General features: G+C 37.4%; 2 protein-coding genes and 1 long non-coding RNA gene across 3 annotated transcripts in view; 1 reads left to right on the plus strand and 2 right to left on the minus strand.

The window, feature by feature from the left end:
- nelfcd (negative elongation factor complex member C/D) lies at positions 1-21,236 on the plus strand. The gene is made up of 15 exons (XM_053637206.1): positions 1-149; positions 445-560; positions 2,360-2,469; positions 5,599-5,708; positions 5,874-5,981; positions 6,195-6,347; positions 10,321-10,451; positions 14,358-14,523; positions 14,764-14,898; positions 15,168-15,307; positions 15,469-15,583; positions 15,719-15,814; positions 19,642-19,782; positions 19,948-20,077; positions 20,589-21,236. Exons 1-15 carry the CDS (start codon positions 96-98, stop codon positions 20,621-20,623), a joined length of 1,740 nt encoding a protein of 579 aa, XP_053493181.1. The 5' UTR covers positions 1-95; the 3' UTR covers positions 20,624-21,236.
- Positions 7,108-14,346, minus strand: LOC128615270 (uncharacterized). The gene is made up of 3 exons (XR_008387176.1): positions 12,484-14,346; positions 10,351-10,443; positions 7,108-7,853 (listed from the first exon to the last, which is right to left on the minus strand). It is a non-coding gene; the product is annotated as an uncharacterized LOC128615270 (long non-coding RNA).
- The window catches only part of ctsz (cathepsin Z), a 13,054-nt gene continuing 9,421 nt past the window's right edge, over positions 20,950-24,582 (minus strand). Inside the window, exons 5-6 of the mRNA XM_053637208.1 lie at positions 22,850-23,015; positions 20,950-21,473 (exon numbers count right to left, since the gene is read on the minus strand). Of these exons, the coding sequence (XP_053493183.1) occupies positions 21,348-21,473; positions 22,850-23,015 (292 nt within the window). The 3' untranslated portion in view covers positions 20,950-21,347. The remainder of the gene's footprint in view (positions 21,474-22,849; positions 23,016-24,582) is intronic.

The raw sequence follows: 24,582 nt of genomic DNA on the forward strand, positions 1-24,582 counted from the left end.
TATGTGCGCCAACTCTTTAGAGTCTGGCATGATTGTAAAGGCAACCTGTAAAAAAGAAAAAAAAAGTTAGGCGCATTGCTTTACGACGTGTAACTATGGATGAATACTATAGCGGTGCTGGAGAGTGGGATGGGCAAGAGGCTCATGCGGTAAATACTGCTAATACTGTATACTACTACTACTCATTGTAAAGCTTAAGCTTGATTGTTGTTTGTTTGTTTACTCTTGCCATTTTAACTGCTGCTATTTAGCTCTCAGGTCGCAATGTAAAATCATTTGTGAAATTAGGACGCTTTATGGAAAACTGGAACAGAAGCAACATCAGCAAACTAACACGATTAGTCAGAACTAATGGCATGGGATTTTTTTTCCATATAAATGAGTATAATTTAAGACGTTTCGCGTTCTCTTCAGTTGTTATCATCATATTGTTACTTTCTGTAGGAAGAAGACGGCTACGCGGACACCGAGGCAGACGATAAAGTCCAGGAGGAATGCTTGCAGAAGTTCTCCAGTAGGGACTACATCATGGAGCCCACAGTGTTTAACACGCTGAAAACGTGAGTACTGTGTACCGCCGAAAAAGTGCGGTTAAGCCAGTCGCTCTTCCTGAAACCACGGTTAATTTATAGGTGCACGGTTCTTAGACACTTGGCAGTAATGGCGCGGAAAGTGAGTGTCCGCCAGCTCCTACACCAAAGCAACACACAGAGACTCGCAGAGAAGCCACTAGTGGATTTTTGGAAATCCGTGAGCGCAGAATACAGAGAACTTGGTGACATGGCAAAAAACTCTCCCATTCGCATCAGCATATCTCTGTGAGGCTGGTTTTTCGTCGCTGATGTACCTGAAGAGTCAGACTCATGGTTAAAGACTCAGACTATTAATGTTTGATGCATTACCATGGCAACACTATTTAAGATATCAAAAATCCTTTCACAATTTTACATCAGCTTTGTCTTGACATATATACGTTTGAGGCAATTCAGGTAAATATGAGCATTTTATTGGAAAATCAGATGCAAGTCTTGCACTTTCTACTGCCAGTTGGTGGTGCTCTGACTGTGACTCACAATAACCACATCTATGTGATCATATCACGCCAAATATACAGCTCAAGTTTCATCTAAATCCCTCAATGCACTCGGAAGATATGAAACGCTTCCTTTTCTCTTTTTTTGCCATAAATGTATTGCCTTGCCATGGTGGAACCGTTCGAGATATCAAAAATCCCTTCACAATTTAGATTCGGCAGTGTCTTGGTATAATGTTGACCAAGTTTGGTGACAATCATATGAATCCCCTAAGAGGAGTAATTAAAAGATCACCGCATGCACTATCCACAAAATCAAAAATGGCTGACTTTCTTTTAGGCAAAGCTAATGATTGTGTGATAATGTGTACTGAGTTTTGTAAATATATGTACAAGTTTGTATAATATAAGCACCAAGTTTATGTACTGTGTAAAAAGGGGTGAATTCTTAGGAAAACAATATGGCCCTGTGCACTTTCAGTGCTTATGCCCTAAATATAGTTTCTTGAAATATGTTTTTAATAAATGTATTTTAATTTGGCTTAATGCTTTATAGTGTCTGATTAAACTGTAAATACTGTGAATTATTGTGTGCTCGTTTTGTTACTTATTTATTTAAAAGGATAATTTTGTGTCTAAAAGCGGGGCCCCCTAGAATTTACAGGGGGCCCCGCCCCTACATAATAGTAGGGTAAGGGAATAAACTATCCCTTTATTTCATTAAAGGGATAGTTCACCAAAAAATATTCATTTTGTCAACAATTTCGTACCCTCATGTCGTTCCAAACCCTATAAGACTTTCATTCATCTTCAGAACACAAATGAAGACATTTTAATGAAGCCTGGGAGTTTTTTTCCCTCCTTTTACAGTACAAGTAACCAAAACTCTCAAGTTCCAATAAGTTCATAAAGCCATCGTACAAGTAATCCATGTGACTCCAGTGGTTTAATCCCAATTTTATGAAGCATTACGAATGCTTTTTGTGTGCACAAAAAAAACTAAAACTAAGTCTTTATTCACAAAATATCTTCACTTCCGCATAGATCTCTGATGCGCGTTCATGAGAGAACAATGACCCATGCATGGTGTGTTGATGCAAGAGCGGGCGTTTTTTGTCACAAATGAGTGTTTTCTTGTCCAAATATGTCAAAAAGACAACAATTTCCATGGGGTGTATTATTTTTACAAAGATTAAGGAAAGTCTTATGGGTTTGGAACGACATGAAAGGTGAATAATTGATGACACAGTTTTTATTTTTGGGGGAACTATCCTTTTAACAACTGAAACACATGTAGTTTTTCCTTTGTGTCTTTTGCTACTCCAGCTATTTCCAGGCAGGTGGTTCTCCTGAGCACGTTATTCAACTCCTGTCTGAGAATTATTCTGCTGTGGCCCAAACGGTGAACCTGCTGGCTGAGTGGCTCATTCAGATGGGTGAGTCTCAACCAAGATTATTGATGACCATAAAATGGAATTACAATTAGTACACACAAACTAACACTAAGAGGAAATATCACAATTGTACCAATTTCCCTAACCCCCTGCACACAGTGGAGTATTTTGGTTATAAACATCAGGTTTGTGCTTGTGCATTCCATTTGAGATGAAACTACCTTTCTAAAATTCATATACTAGATGGTAGAGTACCTAGTGCACAGTTTAAGTGTATAGCACATTATTTGGGACACAACTTTGGTATGTACTCTCCTATGTGCTGTGCGCAGACCAACTAATCAATAATGAGTTTCTTTGTCAATGATTTTCATAATTGATTATTATCGATTTTATAGATTTGTTGTAGCTTTAATTTGTAAGCATGGATATAGTTTCTACTTGTTGATTGTCATTTTTTAAATGGCTCAGCCACTAGGTAGTGGATGAATTGTTGTCAGGTTTGCGCATCTCTGTGTGTGTGTGTCCGTCTGAGTTTCTCGTTAGCACGATATCTCGTGAATGAGTGGTTGTGTTTGTAGGATTTATATGGAAATGCATTGTAACCAGCATATTACATTTTGGGGAAGCACTAGACAGTCTATACAAGATTTTGTATAGTTTTTTGTGATTGTTGCAACAAAAAAAGCTTGATTTTGCTGTGGCTTTTTTCAAAATGCGCAATGCAACTTGCAGAGATTTTGCTGCTTTTTTTGCAAAAAACTGCTTGAATTGGCAACATTGCAATTGCACGAAATTGTCTTGCACGGTCTTTCACAGTGATGTTTGTGGGTAAATGAGACCTTTTAGCTGTACTCATGTTTGATGCACATGAATTGTGAAGGGGTTTTCTGAATGCACATTGTGATGACGTCACATTATGCATCTTGGCCCAAATCTGTGGTAATCTTGTAAAATTGCAAGCTCCTGCAAATACTGTGGCGGTTCCTTGATTTTGTGTTCATTTCTGTGATCACAAAAGCTCAAAATCCTGTTTTTTTTTTTTTTTTTTTTTTTCCAGCATTGGGAATTCCCAGGAAAATAAGAACTTTCAGAGTAGTCAAAAAGCAAGATTTTTATGTTCTACATAAATAGCATGTTTTCTACTACAGTGATGTTAAACACTTTGTGCTTAGTAAATATTTAATTAGGAATCCTATAATCATTATGGTTCCTAAATTCCATTTTACTTCACTTATCTCTACTACTCGTCTCTTCACTTCATGGGGGTGAGCATAGCAGACGATTGAGCAGCTAAATGTTGAGTTGGGCCACTCTGAAAACATATACTTTTATATTAAGGGTTATGAAAATTGTAACCTATCATTTTGACTGTTTTCAGCATGCATATAAAAATGTATGTTTATACATCACAATTTTAATTTAATGTGTATATAAAATATTTTTAAAAATGTTAAATTCATATTCAAATACTTTTCTTAGCTTTGAAATTTCATAACCTTTCACCTTTCTCCCTTACCATACATTGCAAGTAAGGTCTACATTACATTACAATTATAATAATGACAACTGTTTCATCAGTGTAAAAGAGCCGTAAGAATGTTAGAAAGTTTGTAGTGTCAACAAATTTTAGCTTTGTATGTGTCCCTACATCCATATATAGGGGATGCACCTTTATTAAAGTACTTTTACAGAAACAGGACGCACCTAAGATGATTATACGTCACCCATGCAAACCATCAAAAGGACTTCACCAGCCTTTGTTTGCACCCCTTGGTTCAACGGGCAACTGGGATGAACCGTAAAAGAGGGAAGCGCTCCCTCTCTTAGGCTGATCGGCATGCGTGATCTAGTGGATAGAGGAGGCCTACTTTTCTCTCATATGAGATCGTAATTGGAGAAATGCTCACCTCTCCCAGTAGCATAGAATCAACCAATGCAACCAGTTAGCATCATGCTTTTTTGATCTGTTTTTTTCTGTGCAAGTTTACTCTCACATTTGATGGTAAGCGAAACAGCAGTTTTCAACCTCATTGGATGACTGGACCTCTGCAAGTTATGAAGTGATCGAATGTTTGTCAGGGAGTGAATCTACAGACAGATCAACATGCAAACTACATGCATGCATGAAGACAAAAGACAACCAACAAGGACAACCCCTTCAGAGGCCACATCGGCACTCATTCACACGAGCCGCATCCTTATGTTCATGACGAACTAAAAGTCTTCAAGTAAGACTCAGCAGGAAAAGATAGTGTCCACTGTTATTTCTTTAAAAGTTGAGTAATTTGAAGCTGCAAACTGTTAGTTAAAATCAGCATTCTTTTAAACAATGGGACCTTTGCACCTTTTGCATGTGATGTAACTGTATGCGTACTAACACAGTCACTCAGTCAGTGATTTCCGTTTATGTTGTGGAAAAACAAGATCCAAAATCCCTATGGTTATTCCCATTAATGTTACTGCACTTTGGAACTTATTGTCATTGCAAATATCTTTTATCGTTTCTATCGCTAGCCATTCACCCCGTGCAAGTCTTTTTAAAGTCCCTGCCATATTTGTATTCATTTTTCTCCTTATTTCCCAGACCAGGAGATAGGGCCACATATTTCTAGTGGTTATCATTTTTATTTTTTTATTTTTTTTATTTTTTATAAACTCAGTGTGAATGCGCACATGGATACTCAAGCTCTAGAGCAGACTGTGCGCATCTGTGTGTGGACGCACGCTCTGCCTTAGAGCTTGTTGAGTGACTGTGTGTGCACTCTTTCCCACACATGCGCGCATTCCTGTCCTCTCTCTCACACACATGCAGCTCCTCTTTGTCTGTTGCTATTTAGAATTAGTTTCATAGTTAATTATTTATTCTTTTCTATTTCAATAAATGCTATATTATTGAACATCTTGTTACCTTGTTGTGGTTATTACTTTATTGCATTAAGCTAGAACTAAGCCTTCAAGTCCTTGATTATTATTGTTCTCAACTAAAATTGAGCATTTCATAATTTTGATCTATTTTAATTTCTAATAAAATTCTAAACTTAAAAAAGAGAGATTCTATGGGACTGATTTATTGAGACTGATCACTGAGACAGTGAAACCCCTGTATTGGTGGTATGTACCTTGCATGTCCAGTGTAAGCGGTATCATTTCCTATACATATGTTTCTAGGTGTGGAGCCAGCTCAGGTGCAGGAACGAGTAGAGAACCATCTGAAGAGCCTCCTCATCAAACACTTTGACCCACAAAAAGCTGACTCTATTTTCACAGTAGAGGGAGAGGTAAAGTCTTGCTTTAAAATTTCTAAATTATTTATTGTTATATCGTGATTAAATGTTGCCATGTATAAGACAGCGTCTGCAACTACATCATTTCAATTAAATACCAATGAATTTCATTTTTATGGATTCTCAATGTGTGTAATCTGCTTATTTCTTCTCTTCCAGACACCAGCATGGTTGGAGCAAATGATTGCTCACACTACATGGAGAGATCTCTTTTACAAACTAGCTGAAGCTCATCCAGACTGCTTAATGCTCAACTTTACTGTTAAGGTAACACAAAATTCTCAGAGAGAATTTGTAAAGAGTGCAATCAGTTTCCCTATATAAGGGTTATATAGCAGTAATAAAAATATTTATAAAAATTAGGTGTTCTTTCAACTATACAGTTAAGATTTTTTTTTTTATGCTTTAGCAAAGTTACCATTATCATAAGTGAGTCTTTTCTTTCTGCTTTGTATATTCATTGCCCTTGCTGATGGTCAGCTGATCTCGGATGCAGGATACCAAGGGGAGATCACAAGTGTATCTACAGCCTGTCAGCAGCTGGAAGTTTTCTCTCGAGTGTTGCGTACCTCTCTCTCCACACTGCTTGATGGAGGAGAACAAAACCTAGAGAAAAACCTACCTGAGTTTGCTGTAAGCTTTGGAAAACGCATTACATGCTATTGTTAATGTATCACTTCTTTAAAACCATGGTTACACTAGAAAACAATGTATTTTGTTTCTGTTAGTCTGTATGAAATGCTAATTTATTTCACTTATCAAGGCGGTTGCTATATAAGAATCACTCTGTGTACTCAATTTTTAGGTGAGCAAAAGTATTGGAACAGATAGTCTTAAAGTAATTAATGCTTAATGTTTGGTTACATATCGCTTGCTTACAATAACTCCATCAAGCCTGTGACCCACATTTTCTTTTGTGATGCTTTTCCAGGCTTGTACCACATCATCTTTCAGGTGTTGTTTGTTTTGGGGTGTTTTTCACTTCAGTCTCCTCTTCAGGAGATGAAACGCATGCTCAGTTGGTTTAAGCTCTAGTGATTGACTTAGCCAGTCTAAAACTTTCCACTTTTCCCCCTGATGAAGTTCTTTGTTGTGTTTGCAGTGTGTTTTGGGTAATTGTCTTGCTGCACGATGACATTCCTTAGTTCTAATGAAGTTAAATTATATTGGATGCATTTTTCTGTAAATTGGCAGACAGAATATTACTGTAGACATCTGAATAAATTCTGCTATAATCTTAAATTACATCATCAATAATAAGTGAGCCCATTCTAGAAGCACCTATGCAAGCCCAATCTATGGCACTACCTCCACTGTGCTTGACTGATCAGCTCATATGTTGTGGGTCATGAGCAGATCCTTTCTTTCCCCAACCTTTGGCCTTTCCATCACTTTGGTAGAGTTTAATCTTGGTTCCAGAACTTTTGTAGCTCATGTCTGAATTTCTTTGTGAATTCCAATCTGGTCTTCTGATTCTTACTGTTTTTACATATTGTAATATGGCCTCTATATATGGTGCTGTGAAAGTCTTTTTCACATCTGTTTTTGTGTACATCTTGTACTAAATAATTTTAGATCTTCAAACAAAATACAACATAACAAAGGCAGCCTGAATAAACATACAATACCGTTTTAATTTTTTTATTGAAGCAAAAAAGTTATCCAACACCAATCTCCAATCTGAAAAACGAATTGCTCCCTTAAACATAAAATCTGGTTGTGCCACCTTTAGCAGCAATAACTGGAGAACGATTTACTCCTATGCTTTGGATCATTGTTTTGCTGCATAATCCAGTTGCGCTTGAGTTTCAACTTATGGGGCTGGAGACCGGACATTCTCCTGTACGATTTTCTGGTAGAGAGCAGAATTCGTGTTTCCCTCAATTATTGCAAGTTGCCCAGACCCTGAAGCCACAAAGCATCCCGACACACTTCCACCACCATGCTTGACTGTATGTATGGTGTTCTTTATGTGGAATTCTGTGTATTGTTTACGCTGGATGTAATGGGACCCCTGTCTTCCAAACAATTCCACTTTCGACTCATGGCAAAAGTTTTGGCAAAATTCAGACAAGACTTACTGTTCTTCTGGGTTAGCAGTGGTTTTTGCCTCGCCACAATCAATTTAAAAGGGCACATCTGGGCAAGAAGAAACATCTGTCAGTCCCATGTTCCAATATTTTTGATCACTTGAAAAATGAGTCAGTTCAAACAAAATGTCATGTTCCAAGTTGTTTAATGTGTCTAAATGTAAAAATGTGGAAAGCTAAAAGTCTTATCTACCATCTTGTATTCATCTTTTGATCTCTCAAATATCTTCATTGTATAGCAAAAAAGAAGAATTGGCCTTGCTATTGCATTATTTTCATAGGGGAATCTATACATACCTCATAAACTCTGAGCGTTTATACTAGAGAGAAATATACGTTCAAGACGTAATGTTTTACAATTGCAACGTCAAAGATGTCTTCTTTTGTAACCCATAAACTCATTTATAAGCTGAAGAAAGGTTTATGTAGCTAAACGTGTCCATTCCATCTCAAGTGGTCTATTAAGTTGGTACCTGACTGTTTTAAAGTTTGTTTGTTTTTTTATTTTTTGTGTGATCACCTCTATGTATTGGCATTGCAAAACCACAATTAACTTTTTTAACTTGGTTTAGCTATGGCGACCATCTTTGTGTCATAGCACACAACAAAGTTTTGTTATACAGCTGTTTATGGAAACCTCAGTCTCTACTCCGGATGGACCTAGCTCCTTGGAACAAAAACTGATCTCTAGAGCACGTTACAAGGTAGTCATTCAACTCTGGGATGTTGGTGGGTTTCCTCACAAACTGCTTGTTTTGGGTCCATCCACAACATTTCTTTTGGATTATGTTCAGGACATTTGCTTGGCCATTTCAAAATATTAACTTTATTCTTCTTTAACCGTTCTTTGGTAGCACGACTTGTGTGCTTAGGGTCACTTTCTTGCTGCATGAACCACTTTCTCTTCACTTTCTCTTAAGATTCAGTTCATAGACAGAGGTCCTGTCATTTCATTTGCTGGTATAATTCAGAATTAATTATTCCATCAATGATTGAAAATCATCCAGGCCCAGATGCAGCAAAAACAGGCCCAAACTGACACTACCACCACCATGTTTCACAAATGGGATAATGTTCTTATGCTGTTATGCAGTGTTTTCCTTTCTCCAAACCCAATGCTTCTCTTCTATCTAGCTATCTAGGTATTAAAGTACTAATACTTATTTCTGTGGAAGTTCAGGTTTGTATCTGGTCCCAAACCAGAGATATTCAACCTGAAAGTGGGGGGAATTTTTAAATTGCTCTTTCTTGCCCCATACAAAAGAGAATATTACCTTGTAATGTGCTCTAGAGATGAGTTGTTGTTACAAGAAGCTAGGCCAATCCTGAGATGAGATACTGAGGTTTCCATAAACGGCCATATAACCAAAATTTGTTTTGAGACATAACGCAAAGATAGCAGACATACGCCAACGGGTGATTTTTGCAATGGCAATACAGGGGAACTACTCAAAAATTAGGAAAATTAAAAACAGCTGAGCAACCTGGATTGGACCACTTGAGATGGGCTGACCCTATAGGCAACTCTTCACTAAGAAAGTGACTTAAAAATCGCACACTGTGCACCAGACTTAATAATCCTTTGCTACTGTTGCTTGTCAAACTGTACAAACTTGATCCCCGATGTAAGCCATGTCACACTGTAGGATCTCAGTTGTCATTAATGTCAGACTGTATGACAGTCAAGACGTGAAAAACGGATGCACACGAGAAGACTCGTACGGAGTAGGAGAAGCCACACTACAGGACTGTGCCTCGAATCTTCTGACACTGCCAGAATGTAATCGTAGGAAAAATTTGATTTCAACGGCCGTTAATCGGCTGTCGGGGAGCTAAAAAAGACTTCAGATTTTGGCCTAGGATTATAGGAATCTTTTAGGATTCTCAAAATTTGTCTCAGACGACCAAATCATGGCCAAAATCGTACAGTGTGAACCCGGCTTTAGCTATTTAGCATTAGGTAGCTAGTTACTATGTGTAGATTTTACGCATGCTACATAGGTTTTTAAAGCAGTGTAAATTAGGCATGACAAGTGACTAACTAGCAGGATAAGCCTGTTAAATTTTTAGCAAGTCAACTTCACCAATATGATAGTTAGCTACTTAAGTGAGTGCAAGGCAGAGCTCCTCGGATCAATTATCCCTCCTAATTGCCTGTAACTACAACTGTCTTCTGGAAAAATATGGGTTTCAATAGTATGTGGTAAAAACTAACATGTTTATTAACACTTTACCAATTCTGACACTCAACAGCACAACAAAGCATTTTAGGAAAAAAATTGACTTCAAATTCTGGCTCTTGTTATGTTTCTTCAACCTGAAGGCAGAGCTGACATCAGAGTGACGTGTCCCGCTCAGGAAACTATAAGATGCCAAATAAGACAGAGCCCTTAATTGCTCCAGATTTATTTTATTTAAAATGTAACATTTCCTGATGGCTTTGTAGTTGAGTCTGTACTATTGTCTACTATGTCAAATCTACTGCATTAATTGCATGTGTGTTGTCTGTTGTGCAGAAGATGGTGTGTCATGGTGAGCACACATACCTTTTTGCTCAAGCCATGATGTCCATTCTAGCACAGGAGGAGCAGGGCGGATCGGTTGTGCGTCGCATTGGGCAGGAAGTGCAGAAGTTTGCCCTTCAAAGGTGTAGTAAGATATTAATAAACAATTGGGCAATACTCACTATTTAAAGAATACACTTTTAGGGAAAAAAAAAGTATAACCCTGTACTGCAATCTTGTAGCATGTTTTAAATACATGATTTGAAGAAATGTTAACACACATGACACTACAACATGTTTCCATTTCAACTATAACATTATAATAGGAGGTTAGGTTACTAATCATGATGTACCAAAAAAGTAATTCAGAAAGTTCACATAAGTAACTATTATTTCGGGGCGTGGCCCTTATTGTTTCTGTTAGTCATCTTCTTCTTCGTTATCTGGTCATGGTGAATTTGTGGATACCAATTTTGCCTGGATTGTCATATATTGTAATATCTTTTAAAATATTTGACACATTAGCACAAAATCATTCATCACAAGATCATTCATGGCATGTCCTCTAGGTACCTGAGAAATTTGAATGCAGTGCCATCTAGTGTTCTAGAGATATAAGGTTTTTTTGTTAAAACACAACTTTTGAAAACATTGTCCAAAATGAGTTTTTCTTTGTTTATGACGATTCCAAAGATACGTCATTTTCCATTTCGTTTGTCCGCCGTATTGGAGTAAATGAAAAATTTTGTCCAATACAAATCTTGTCCAATTTTTTTCAAATTCAGTTCAGAAGGTGTTTGGACCAAGCTGCACAGATTTGTGATATTCTCTACCGTTCCTGAGAAATACAATTATGAAGTCGACCATGCCTGTGTTTGTTTTATGCTAATTAGCTTAGCATGCTAATCGGTTAACATTATAGGTAATGCTTTTGTGTGCTCATTCTCACCTTGGAAGCTCTCGCAAAACAAACCTACGTTCTCTGTGTGGCTCACTGTGATGAATGACGAGCACAAATTTTAAAGGTTCTGGGTTCGATTCCTCTGTGGTGCAACATTTTAAGTGTGTAATGTTGTCATTCGGTTCCTTTCTTTTGTGGCTCAGCATTGCAGTAACCTTTCAACCTCTTGGCAGGCAAATAAATGCCTCTGTTCTGTTAATTTCCTGTTCAATCTTATTCTCAGCTGTGCTTTTGAACCTATCTTTTACTCATTCATTCATGTACATTCTATTTCTCCTCTTCGTGTTCTCCAAGCTCTGCCTTGCGTTTGCTGCACTTTTGGTGCTTGGCCCCGTTAATCGCTGCTTGCAGCAATGTTTGTTGTTGCTAGTGGTCTAATCATGTTGTTTTTTAGGAATTTTATGGGGCTTGACCAGCATGTAGTGCTGGAAACATATTGTTTTTTGTTAGGATTTTTCTTCTCCTCTTCTGATTCTCCAATGAAAGGTGGTGTTCAGACAAAACTGTAAGTCGTACGGATGTGAAACTTGGTCAACAAGTAGTACTCCTGAAATTTGGTATGCTGCTTCTATGCGCTAATCTGTGCTAACGGTGAGCGATAGGTGGCAGATTTAAATTCAAATAAGCTGTTTGTCTGATAACAAAAGTCTAGTTGAGTGTGTTCTACTGACGTGGCTGTATTGTTTTCTGTGTAGTTGGTCATCAAGTTGTCTGAGTTTTTTGCGTAATATTTTCAATTTTGTCACTGAAAATATTCTTAGTCATTGGTGCTGCATACTGTTGTTTTTTGTCCTTCTATGGTGGTTTTGTTAACTAATTAACTTTGCTAATTACCAAATGCGTGGGACCAGCTCCAAATAGGATACATATGGAATGGGTTATGGTAAGGGTTAGGGAAGATGGCCATTGAATCTAGATTAATTTGAATCTTAATCTGTATTAAATAGAATCTAGGATTTTTTTTGTTCTCTTCAAATTATGGTGTCATTATATGCTGATCTAGCAGTGTTAACAACCTTTCTATATAGTTTTTTCACTCTATTTTACCTTTTAAGGGCTACATTACAGTGACATAACCTTATGTAAGGTTATGACCTTAAACACGTCTACATTATTACTCTTACTAACCTCGGACTGATGAAGGTGTATATAATTAGGTTCTACATGGATAACTATCTTTGAAAACCTATGTCTACTCAGGACCCTAAGATTACCTGCTATGTCCAATGCCCTGGCTTTCTGTATACACCTGACTGAAGCTGCTGGAGACACTTCAGGTAGATTCAACATGGATGGCCTCTGTTTGCTGACTTTAGATGGGGAGGGGGGGGGACCAACAAAAAAAAAAACAGAGCATTCTTAGAAAAAAAATTAATAGCTGGCAAAAAGTGAAAAATGCAACAGATGAAAATAAAAGTGCTGAAATTAATGATGACATGTTTAGTTTAAATGCCAATACATTTTCAGTACAACAGAAATAAGGCACATATTTAGGCAATGCTTAGGTGTCCATTGTTAACCGAGTAAACTATTCAAGATTTGTAAAAGTACAGTAACTGACACTTGACTGTGTGACCCATTCAGAGGCAGCATATAATGAGCAAAAGCTTTACATTAGAATGCAATTAAATTAAACATGGTTAATTAAGACAAGCTGCACGATTTGTTTTCAACCCCCCACAGTTCTCCTACACTGCCACATTACTACACTCCCTTCACTAGCTTTTTGTAGCTGCCCACATAAGATTTAAATTCTGCTTGCCTACAAAGCCAAAAATGGACCAGCTTCCACCACTCTGCACCACACCCCTCTCTGCATTATGCTCCCTCTGATCCTCTAGCACTGCTTGATTGGACTCACCAGCTCTCAAGGTACAAGGAAGATGTACATCATGGCACCTAGGTAGTGGAATGAACTTTCCGTGGCTGTCTGAACAGCTCAGTCACTTGCTATCTTCAAGTGAAGACTCAAGACCTACCTCTTCACCATGTATTTAAATTAGTGCGTTGTTATTTAAAAATCCTTTTCTAGTGTTTTTCATATTTAGCTCATAAAAAAGGTAGACTAATGGTACTCTTAATCCCTGACCTAGGGATCTAGCATGAGGACGTGTTTTTTATGGAGACTTCAAAGTACTCTCTAGATAAGGGCATCTGCTACATGCCATAAATGTAAATGTCAATATTAACTCTCTGGCCAGACTTTCATTAGTGTGCAGTGTTGGCAGGACCCATAAAATTGTGCAGCCTGGAGCCAGCTCCAAGTGGGTGATCTATGGAATGGGTTAGGTTAAGGGTTAGGGAAGATGGCCCATATGATCATTTGCTACCAAGCCACCTAATCTCATGTTAACATGCTTGCCCATTTGGAGCGATCAATATTTGTAGCTGTACCACCCATTTGGAGCTGCAATGCCTGTTTGGAGCTGTCTCTGGGCTGCAGAAATATTTCTTCAAAGAATTGTGCAAAAAGGCCTAAAACTAGCCCAAAATGTTCAGGAAGTGGAAAAGGGAGAGACATTTTTCTTCTTATTTAGGCATCAACATGGCATGCACACATTTCTGATTTGTTGTTTCAAAAGCTAAGTTTTCCATTAAAAATGCAACCCTTCTGTTGTGACTTTTGTGAATGTCTCAAGCTTGGGGGTGTTTTATTTGTCATTCTGCTTTTGCACTGAACGTCATGCAGCTGTCTGCATTTTAAACCTCCTGCATTCTTCACTATAATGAGTGGTCTCATGTCTGCAGCTATGAAGGTTCCAGTGATCATGCTTATTTCTTTAACCCGGATTGAATGAGATGAGAGAGACTGCTTGAATGAAACCCACAGACTTTGTTCTCTCTCTGTTCTGTTTCTACAGGCTGTCATAGACTCCCATATCTACTACTACTAAATGATAATAATAATAATAATAATAATAACGGCAAGAATAAAACATAGTTAGGGTGCCTACACACCTTCACTGCTTGGGCACTAATAGAATTTTACTCTAACATTTTAGTGAATTTATAATTGTGTAGATAATTTTTTATGTGGATTGTTAACTTTGATTTTAAAATCTATTTGTGTGCTTTGTTTTGTTCCTAGTGGTCATGATGCGAGTCAGATCACATTGGCACTAGGGACAGCGGCAGCATACCCACGTGCCTGCCAGGCTCTTGGTGCAATGCTCTCCAAAGGAGCACTTAATCCTGCAGATATCACAGTTCTTTTCAAGATGTTCAGCAGTATGGACCCTCCGCCCGTGGAACTGGTCAGAGTCCACTTTGGTCCAGCTAGATTATTTTGTTTTTACTTCGGTCAAATCTTTACCTAAAGTAAATACTGTTTATTACATAGGTCATCATTGCTGTCTATTTGTGCAAGTTTTTCGCTTCAACTTTTAGATTCATATTACATATTTCCTTCATGAGGACTCTTACTAGTAGGTGTTGGTAGTTTGCAAAGTTGATTTATAAGTGAGGCTAACCCTAACACTATTTTGGGTATGTAGATCCGTGTTCCAGCCTTCCTGGATCTGTTCATGCAGTCTTTATTTAAACCTGGAGCCAAGATAAACCAGGATCACAAACACAAATATATTCACATTCTGGCCTATGCAGCCAGTGTGGTGGAAACATGGAAGAAGGTATGAATAAGACTTGTTTAAAAAGATGAATACATGCATCATGCTATAGATGTTGGTTTTCTGTAAGAGTTGTCATATTTAAATACTTGAAATAATTTAATGTTAAGGTATTCACTAGCCAAAAGAAATTCCTCTGTTGTTACTTGGAACAATGGATACCAAATAATAGAACATGGTTACAAAATTGATTTTAATTAAGAAGTAAGAGAAAAATTGCTTAAACCTTTAATCTTTTTAACACATTTCACAGTATCTGTCTTTTCTTTCAGAGCAAGCGTGTAAATATCAATAAGGATGAGCTGAAGTCCACTTCCAAAGCCATTGAGACTGTTCATAATTTGTGCTGTAATGAGAATAAAGGAGCTACAGAGCTAGTGGCGGAACTCAGCACTCTGTACCAGTGCATCAGGTGTGTGCACCTACACTGAATACAAGTTTTTATTTTTGCATTTATTATATACATGAACATGCTAAAGACACAAAAGCTCTTTCACTATTCCATGTAAAAACGTATGCACTTTTTAGTTAGTTAGGTCACTGTATTTTAACCTGAAGTCTTTTGTGTGTCAGGTTTCCAGTAGTAGCAATGGGGGTATTAAAGTGGGTTGATTGGACTGTGTCAGAACCTCGTTACTTTCAGCTGCAGACAGATCACACCCCCATCCATTTGGCCTTATTGGATGAGGTAAAATTGTACAAGAGCAGTGTATAAATTGAGCAACAATCATTTGGTGTTCTTTTTCTTCTTTAAATGAGATTTCTAAACCTGAATGGCCATATGAAAAGGGCACTTATTTGTGTTGGTCTATTTCCTTCTCAGATCAGTACATGCCATCAGCTCCTACACCCACAGGTGCTGCAGCTGCTTGTCAAACTCTTTGAAACAGAACATTCCCAACTTGACGTCATGGAACAGGTGCCTTTATGTTTACACATACTCTAACCCCACACACAGCATACAAATTACTGTTGTTCTAAAGAGCTTTTAATATACGAGACTTACCTATGCTCTGTTTTTTGTACATCCCTTAATAAATCCACGATGAAGAGATTGATGCCAAATTTACTCATAATGGTGATTCCAAACGGTCAGATTTGGTTAACTTGAGAACTTGAATGGAATAGCTGGATTTGGTTGATACAGTGCATCCGGAAAGTATTCACAGCGCTTCACTTTTCCCACATTTTGTTATGTTACATGTTACATTACATTATGTTACATGTTATGTGCTTTTTTTGTTTTTATTTGTAATGAATTTGCAAAGATTTCAAGCAAACTTCTTTCATGTTGTCATTATGGGGTATTGTTTATAGAATTCTGAGGAAAATAATGAATTTAATCCATTTTGGAATAAGGCTGTAACAAAATGTGGGAAAAGTGAAGCGCTGTGAATACTTTACGGATGCATTGTGTATATATACTTGTAGAAACTGTGTGTGTGTGTGTGTGTGTGTGTATATATATACACACACACAAACTGTCGTGTGAAAAAAATATGTATACCTCATGGAATTGTTGGCTTTTTTGACATATTTGGACAAGCAAACATTTGATCCTCTTTGAAACAGTGCCTAGTAATAAAGGTTACACTCTATCAAATGACACAAAATTGACATTTTGTAAAAAAAAAAAAAAAACAACAAAAAAAAACATTAGTAATATGGAAAAGTAAGTGCATCCCTACATTTATCACACCTTCAAATCCATAAAATTAGAATCAGGTGTTCAAGATTGGGTGCCAGTGATCAGAACCTGCTTAGGGAGTGCAGGTGAAACCGGTCTTATTTATACCCCTCTGTATCTAGTGTTTGGTGTTCCCTTTGTTATTGAGATCTGAGTTGTCCTCATGCCAAGATCTAAAGAGTTCTGTACAGCCTTCAGAAAAATGAGTCTGGCAAGGGATTTAAAAAGATCTCCAAATTATTTGAAATACATCATTTCACTGTAAGAAAAATCATCTACAAACTGCCAATTTGTACAGGACCGTCCATCCCAGCAAATTCAGCTCAAGAGCAGACCGTCTGATGCAAAAAGAAGTCTCCAATAACACCAAAATTTAGTCACAGGATCTGCTAGTAAGTCTTGCAACTGCTGGTGTCAAGTGCATGCTTCTACAGTCAGAAAGAAATTGCACAAATTTGACCTGCATGGGAGGCGTGCCAGGAAAAAGCCTTTGCAAGACTAAAGTTTGCCAATGAGTATATAGGCAAAGACCAGGCCTTTTGGAATAATATGCTCTGGACAGACAAATCAAAGATAGAGTTGTTTGGCTACAGTAACAGCAGACATGTTTGGCTCATACCAACTGTGGTGGAAATGTTATGGTTTTGGGTTGCTTCACTGCCTCAGAGACTGGACAGCTTGGATTCATTGATTCAACTATGAATTCGGCATCATATCAAATAGGGCTTGAAGATAATGAGAGGCCATCTGTCCAAAAGTTGAAGTTGAACTCAAAGTGGACCTTTCAAAAGGATAATGATCCTAATCAGACTAGAAAATCCACCAAGGAATGGCTCAAAAAGAAGAAATTGGGGGTTATGGAATGGCCTAGTCAAAGCCTGGATTTGAATCCCATTTAAATGTTGGAGGGGGATTTGAAACGGGGAGTGCATGAAAGAAAACCTTCAAATGTCTTGCAACTGAAAGAATCTTGCATGGAAGAGTGGTCAAAAATTCCAGCAAGCCAATGTCAGAGACTGGTGGACAATTATACAAAATGCCTACAAGATGTTATTTCTGCTAAAGGGGGCAACAATAGCTTCTGAGTAGATTACCTTTTCCACAGAACAATCACATCTATTGATATTTCTGTTGAATAAATGATTGAAAAGCTATTTTTCCTTGTGGTTTTGTTCAAGTATATCAGCTTTATTAATAGGCACTGTTTCAAAAATGATCAAATATTTGCTTGTCCAAATATGTCAAAGCCAATCATTTCCATGGGGTGTAGTTATTTATTCACATGACTGTACAGTAGCTGTTGCCTGTCTTCAGCTTCCAAAGTATACTGACACAAGAATCACATGCGTGCAAGGAGGTATCTAGATGATTCTCACCTCCGGTGGTTAGGAGGGGTGAAATAGAGGAAAAAGACATGTTAAAATATACAGTTCCATCCAAATATATTGGAATGGCAAGGCCAATCCTTATTTATTTGCTATACACTGAATATATTTGGATTTGAGATAAAAAGATGAATATGTAATGAAATCAGAATTTCAGCTTTCATTTACTGTGTAAAACATTGCACCTTTTGTTTGAACCCACCAATTTTTCAAGTGATTAGGAAATATTACAACATGTGACTGACAGGTGTTTTTTCTTGCCTAGGTGTGCCCTTTTAGAATGATTTGCTAAAATAATTAAAAGCACTGATTGTCTGCTCTTGGTTTTAAGCCCTGGCTATGCAGTCTTTTGCCTTGTGAAGACTGCATTTGTTTTTAAAAAGGTGAAACCATCATGAAGACCAGAGAATTATTATACCTTTTGGAATTGGTCTCATCAGACCATAACACATTTTGCCACATGGTTTCGGGTGATTTAGTTGAGCTTGGATGTTTTTTTGTGAGGAAAAGGCTTCTGTCTAGCCACCCTACCCCATAGCCAAGACGTGAAGAATGAGAGATTGTTCTCACATGCACAGAGTAATCAGTAATCAGTAATCAGCTCCTTTAATATTGCCATAGGTCTCTCAGCAGCCTCCCTGGTAAGATTTTGTCTTCTCCTTTTGTAAATTTTGGACGGACGTCCTGTTCCTGGCAGTATCACTGTGGTGCTCCATTTACTCCATTTGTTGAGGGCCTTCACAGTGTTCCATGGTATATCTAATGTTTTGGAAATTCTTTTTACACCTCTCCTGATCAATAACTTTTGACAAGTTAGATACCATGCATGCTTTGTAAATTCTTTGGGGACCATGACTTCACAGTCAGATGAAACCAATATGATGTGAAGAAAATCCTACAGAAATAGCTGGTCTTTATTTGGGGTTAATGAGAATAATTTCATTGACAGCTGTATGGTAATTACTTTTGAACATGATATTGAATGTTACTGGTCCATTCTGAACATAGCCACATCCCCAATTATAAAAGGGTGTGCCGATTATTGTAATAATAATAATTCCCCCCCCCCCCCCCCCCCCAGTTATCAGTTGTAATATCATATTGAGGGTGGAAAAAGTTCTGAGGATTTATTAGTTTCAGGGTTTTTTTCCATCACAAAAACTTTCCATTTTAACAGGGGTGTGTAGACTTATATCTACTGTATATCCTATATCCTTCCTGGCAGCTCGAACCAATCTGGTCATTTTCCTCTGACCTCTCTTTTCTACTAGGCAATTCCACCCAGCTTAGTCACTTCTGATATACTCAAACCAGCCCTTCTGGTACCAATATCCATGCCACAATCAAAGTCAGAGATCACATTCTTCCTTCGTTCTGATGTCTAATGTATATATTAACTGAAGCTCTTGACCTGTATATGCACAGTTTGTTGCACTGTGCTGCTGCCATATGATTGGATTAGATAACTACATAAATGTACAGGTGTTCCTAATAAAGTTGATGGTGATTGTATATTTGCAGCAAGTACCACTAATTCTGCTTCACTAATTCGGCTAATAAACAGTTTTGCCTTTGTTTTCTAAAATCTGTACTGAAGTGTGCACACATGTTGATTTCATTTGATGAATGGGGCCCAGGATACACGAGATTCATTTCGTGTGTGTATGTTTTTAGCTGGAGCTGAAGAAGACTTTGCTTGATCGCATGGTTCACCTTTTAAGTCGAGGCTATGTCCTGCCTGTTGTCAGCTACATGCGTAAATGCCTGGAGAAACTCAATACAGACATCTCGCTTATCAGATATTTTGTAACAGAGGTGAGGCATAATCATTCAGTGAGTTTTTAAATCCGTGTAATACTGATTGCATTGGATGTTTCAATTCTAAGCTGTCATCATATCAAAACAAGTGCGCAGTGTGGTTTTAATTTTTATTTAACATCAAAGCAAATCTTTTTTTACCTGCCTCCCCCCCCCTTTGAGGTTCTGGATGTGATCACTCCACCATATACCTCTGACTTTGTTCAGCTGTTTTTACCAATTCTGGAGAACGACAGTATAGCTGGAACCATCCGCACTGAAGGGGAGCATGATCCTGTGACTGAATTCATTGGTGAGTGAACTACAGTCATTTTCAGAAACTCTGAATAGTGTAATATCTAAATAACCTTCCAAATGTGATTCTGATATGGATATTGGAAGAAATGTAGCTGCTTTTTTTTTTTTTTTTTTTTTACAAATAGTAAAGGCTTCTTACAACTTGCCCAAAGTGAGCCTATGTGTTTGTGCATCTTGCCAGGCACAACTCACCATCAGGTACAATGGAATTGACTTGAGTGCACTCAAACCTTAAGACTAGAAGGACCATAATCATGTTCACATGGTGAATGGTCAACGGTGTAGGAATTGCTACCATTTTATATTAATTAATCCCTAAGACATAGGAATGTAGCAGTCTGGTACTGACAAACACTGGTTTGGTATTTGATCAGATTTGACAGCTTTTGCAGTTTGATCCACTGACACATTTTATTGTATAAAATGTTATGTTTTAAAATATACTTTCTTAATTTTAAGTACCCATTTTAAATCTGACTTTATTCTTTAATTCAATTTCTTTTTAGCACACTGCAAATCCAATTTCATCATGATAAACTGAGACCAGCCAACACATCTAACCTGCAGAAACCTTCCAGTTGTTTTAAGCCGAGAAGACCAGGATTGTAATGTCCAATCAAGAGGCCAGTGAAAACTCACCGGCATCAACATATGCAGTTTAGAATAAAAGTGCATTGAGAGACAATTGTTAAACACTTAATGTAAGTTATTGTAAAAGTTAGCTTTTTATTATTGAAATGTGCTTTGTGGTAAGAATCCATTGTGACCATTTTGATTATACCTTTTCTTTGTGCATGATATTTTTCTTTCAATAAAAAAGGAAATTGATTAACCTCTGGTTGCTGTGAAGTATTAGAGAGATTATAATTTGCTCAATAATTCAAAGATTTATTTAAGATCAAGTAAAAGGTGATAGTTAAAACAAGATGGGTGTGATTGATGTAAAGGGAAAAAAAGCTACAATTTATGTAAACACTTTAGTGATTAAATCAGGACCATGTTGCACATGCAGTGTTCTACAGTGGTCAATAAATCAATGAGTAAAACATTCGTGTTTACATAGCTGTAGCATAATGGCAGGGATTCATTGGTGTATGATTCTGATTTCCACATTAATAATAACATACTGCACAACTGTTTGCAGTAATGGCAGGTACATAGACACTCAATGCCTAAATCAACTGAATTAAGGATTTAGTAGAGTTGGCCAACAGCTGCAGTGGTGCAGGCCAAGTTGAATCTGGGTGCTCTCCATGTTCTCATCATTATCTGTACCCTTCTGGCAATACAGGGTCCCCATACATGCAGTCTTCTTCAAGTGCCAGGTTATATTGGCTCCCACTGCCACCTTTATAAGCACTAGTCACTATCCTTAACCAGCCCTTCTCACCCTGTACAAAGGAATAATAGATCACAAATTAAACATTATTATTAAATAATAATAAACAACAAACCAACCAAGTTTTTCCACTTGTGGATTATGTAATGTTTAATCACTTAGCTTGTGTTAATAAGCACTTGTTTAATTTTTCTAGCGTAAACTATATATATATTTTAATACATAGTCTCTGCCATCAGTTCACACTTTTTTCAGTCGATCCCCAAAAAATAAAAAGATTTACTGATTCCAGACATTGACAGCTAAAACTTCAGAGTTGATACCACACACTGTGTGTGAAGCAAATAATTTTCAAGCAAAAACATACAACAGAACGTATTACCAGAACAACACTTCCCTCCCTGCAAGATACCTACATCAGGAGGGACAGGCTGTGAGCCCTGAAAATAATCAAGGACATTTCCTCACCCAGACTATTTAGTCTCCTGAGATCAGGCATATACCTCTGCAACCACATGACCCTCACTGAAAGCCTCAGGAGTAGCTTTTATCCACAGGTCTAGTATCCAATTTATCTGCCACCTACACACATTTCCTCCATACTTTTCACAAAGCTCACTGCACAACACTTCACCACTATGGTTTGTACATGGTATCCCACTTCTTCTTCCACTGTTTCTGCTTTTCCTTTAAATCATCATATTCTTTATTTTATTACATTCTTACTGAATTTCGTCTCCATTTTACTTTGTTTATTGTCTTTAAAATATTTTTATTACTCACTGAGTACTTGGCACTTAATTAGGGACACTAATCTAATACTAGGTAGGACCTCCCTTTGCTCTCAAAACAGCCTCAATTCTTCAAGATGTTGGAAACATTTCTTTAAGATTCTGGTCCATTTTGACATGATTGCCTCATGCAATTCCTGCAGATTTTCATGCTGCAAATCTCAGTTTCTGCCATTTCCCAAATATGTTCTATTGGATTCAGATCTAGTGACCGAGAAGGCCATTGAAGAACACTAAACTCAGTCATGTTCATGCTGGCCCATATCTGCATGATTTAATGCATTGTACTGCTGTAACATGATTGGCTGATTAGAGAACTGCATGAATGAGTAGGTGTACTGATGTTCCTGATAATGTGCTCTATGAGTGCATAATTTTTTTTATTACCCCTATTTACTGGCACAGTCCCAGTGTCAACCGCTACACAGTGTACCTTCCATAACTTTGTGTGACACAAAATCTTTAAATACATCAGCGTGTTTAAATTAACAAGACATCCAGCAGATTTTTTTTAACTTTTACTTTCAATATCTTATGGAATATTTTAAACTAATCAATTAATTTAAATAGCTATTATTATTTATTTTCCCCCATCTTTTCTTATGTGATCATATTGTACTCACTGCATCGCACTTACCCACGGCTCACCCCAGGAGTTACGCACAATCCAGTACTCCACTTCATTCTCGTCAACGCCCCAGCCAGCCACAGACACAATGTGGTTAATAAAGGGATCCGGTACATATTCAGAGTATACTCCACCAGTGTATGCATCCAATTTGTCAGTAGCCATTATTCCACAACTACAAACAAAACAAAATTGGCATAGTATTACTATAATTCTATTTTGGATTGTAGTTTTCCCCAAATTCATTAAAATACAAAAAAAAAAAAAAATTAAAAAAATAACTGGCTCTGTATAGTTCTAGTTTTAAAGCTATTTATTTATACGTAATCATAAGTAGAAATCAACTGATATTGATTTACAACCAGTACCAATTATGTGCATGTTTACGTGCCCGATAACCGATATGCAGAACTGATTTATTTATTATTTTACTTCTGTGTTTGACACAATGATACCACCACTGAACTGAACAAACTTTTATTTATAACAATTTCACTTCCTCATTGCATACAAAAAAACAAAAAACTTATTTATACACCAATAAATAGAGGAGTCTGAAAGAGTGCAAAAAAAAAAAAAGTGCATTGTTAGTGTCTTTTTAAAATAAAAGCTTCAATGAGGTAAAAGCTTCAATGAGATTACGTGACTGAGTTTGTCTCCATTTCTTAGTACCAAGCTGCTTAAACTACATATCACTCATTTATGTAACACATCTCAGTTGTACATTAACAGCTGTTATGGCAATCGTGCATGCAATTCTAAGATTTAATCCAAGATTTAATCATACTGTACATAGTGTAATAACCGAAGCAAATGCCTTAAAACAAACAAATAAAACATGGGAGGACCCCACACATCCTGCCCATACACTGTTTATCCTACTTCTTCTGGGTAGGAGTCTCCACATCAAAATCAGATTCAACCCCTGTAGTTACATTCTTCTCCAGCGATCATTGAGCCATCCTCCAACAAACAAGCCAGTCACCCAGCTGACTACTGATTCTGTGGTGCTACACCCTTTCCACCCAGCAACTCTCATAACTACAAGCAATGGTGGAATATCTGGTGAGGACTATCAAGTATATTCACCAAGCTCTGCTTGGACATATCCAGAGACTGACTTCAAGGACAAAAACTCTTCTCTTTTGTGCATTTTGTGTATAATAGGGGGATGTGGGCGGATAATTTATTTCGTGTGTATAAGGCTCGGTTTTGGTATCAAATGCAGGTGTTAAACTTTGTTTCGGGGTGCTCCCCCCACACCATTACATTAGGTACATATACAGTGGCAAGAAAAAGTATGTGAACCTTTTGGAATTTCATAGTTTTCTGAATAAATTTATCATAAAATGTGATCTGATCTTCATCTAAGTCAAGGGTATTGACAAATATAATGTGCCTAAAATAATAACAAATTCTGAGCCCTCATGTCTTTATTGAGAACAACCAAAAAAATCTCAGTGCTTGTGGAAAAAGTATGTGAACCCTTGAGTTAATGACCTGAAAAAAGCTAGTTGGAGTCAGGTTTTAGCACACCTGGAGTCTGGTTAAGAAAATGAGTTTGGAGGTGTGGACTACAGCTACTTTGACTGAAAAAAACCCTCAAACTTTTGGAGTTTGCTCTGCACAAGAACCACATGCTTATGTGAGCCATGCCTCACCAAAAAGACCTTTCAGGGGATCTACGATTGAGAATTGTTGATTTACATAAAGCTGGCAAGGGTCACAAAGTGATTTCAAAC

Source organism: Ictalurus furcatus, chromosome 12, assembly GCF_023375685.1.
Source record: "Ictalurus furcatus strain D&B chromosome 12, Billie_1.0, whole genome shotgun sequence".
Taxonomy (NCBI): Eukaryota; Metazoa; Chordata; class Actinopteri; order Siluriformes; family Ictaluridae; genus Ictalurus; species Ictalurus furcatus.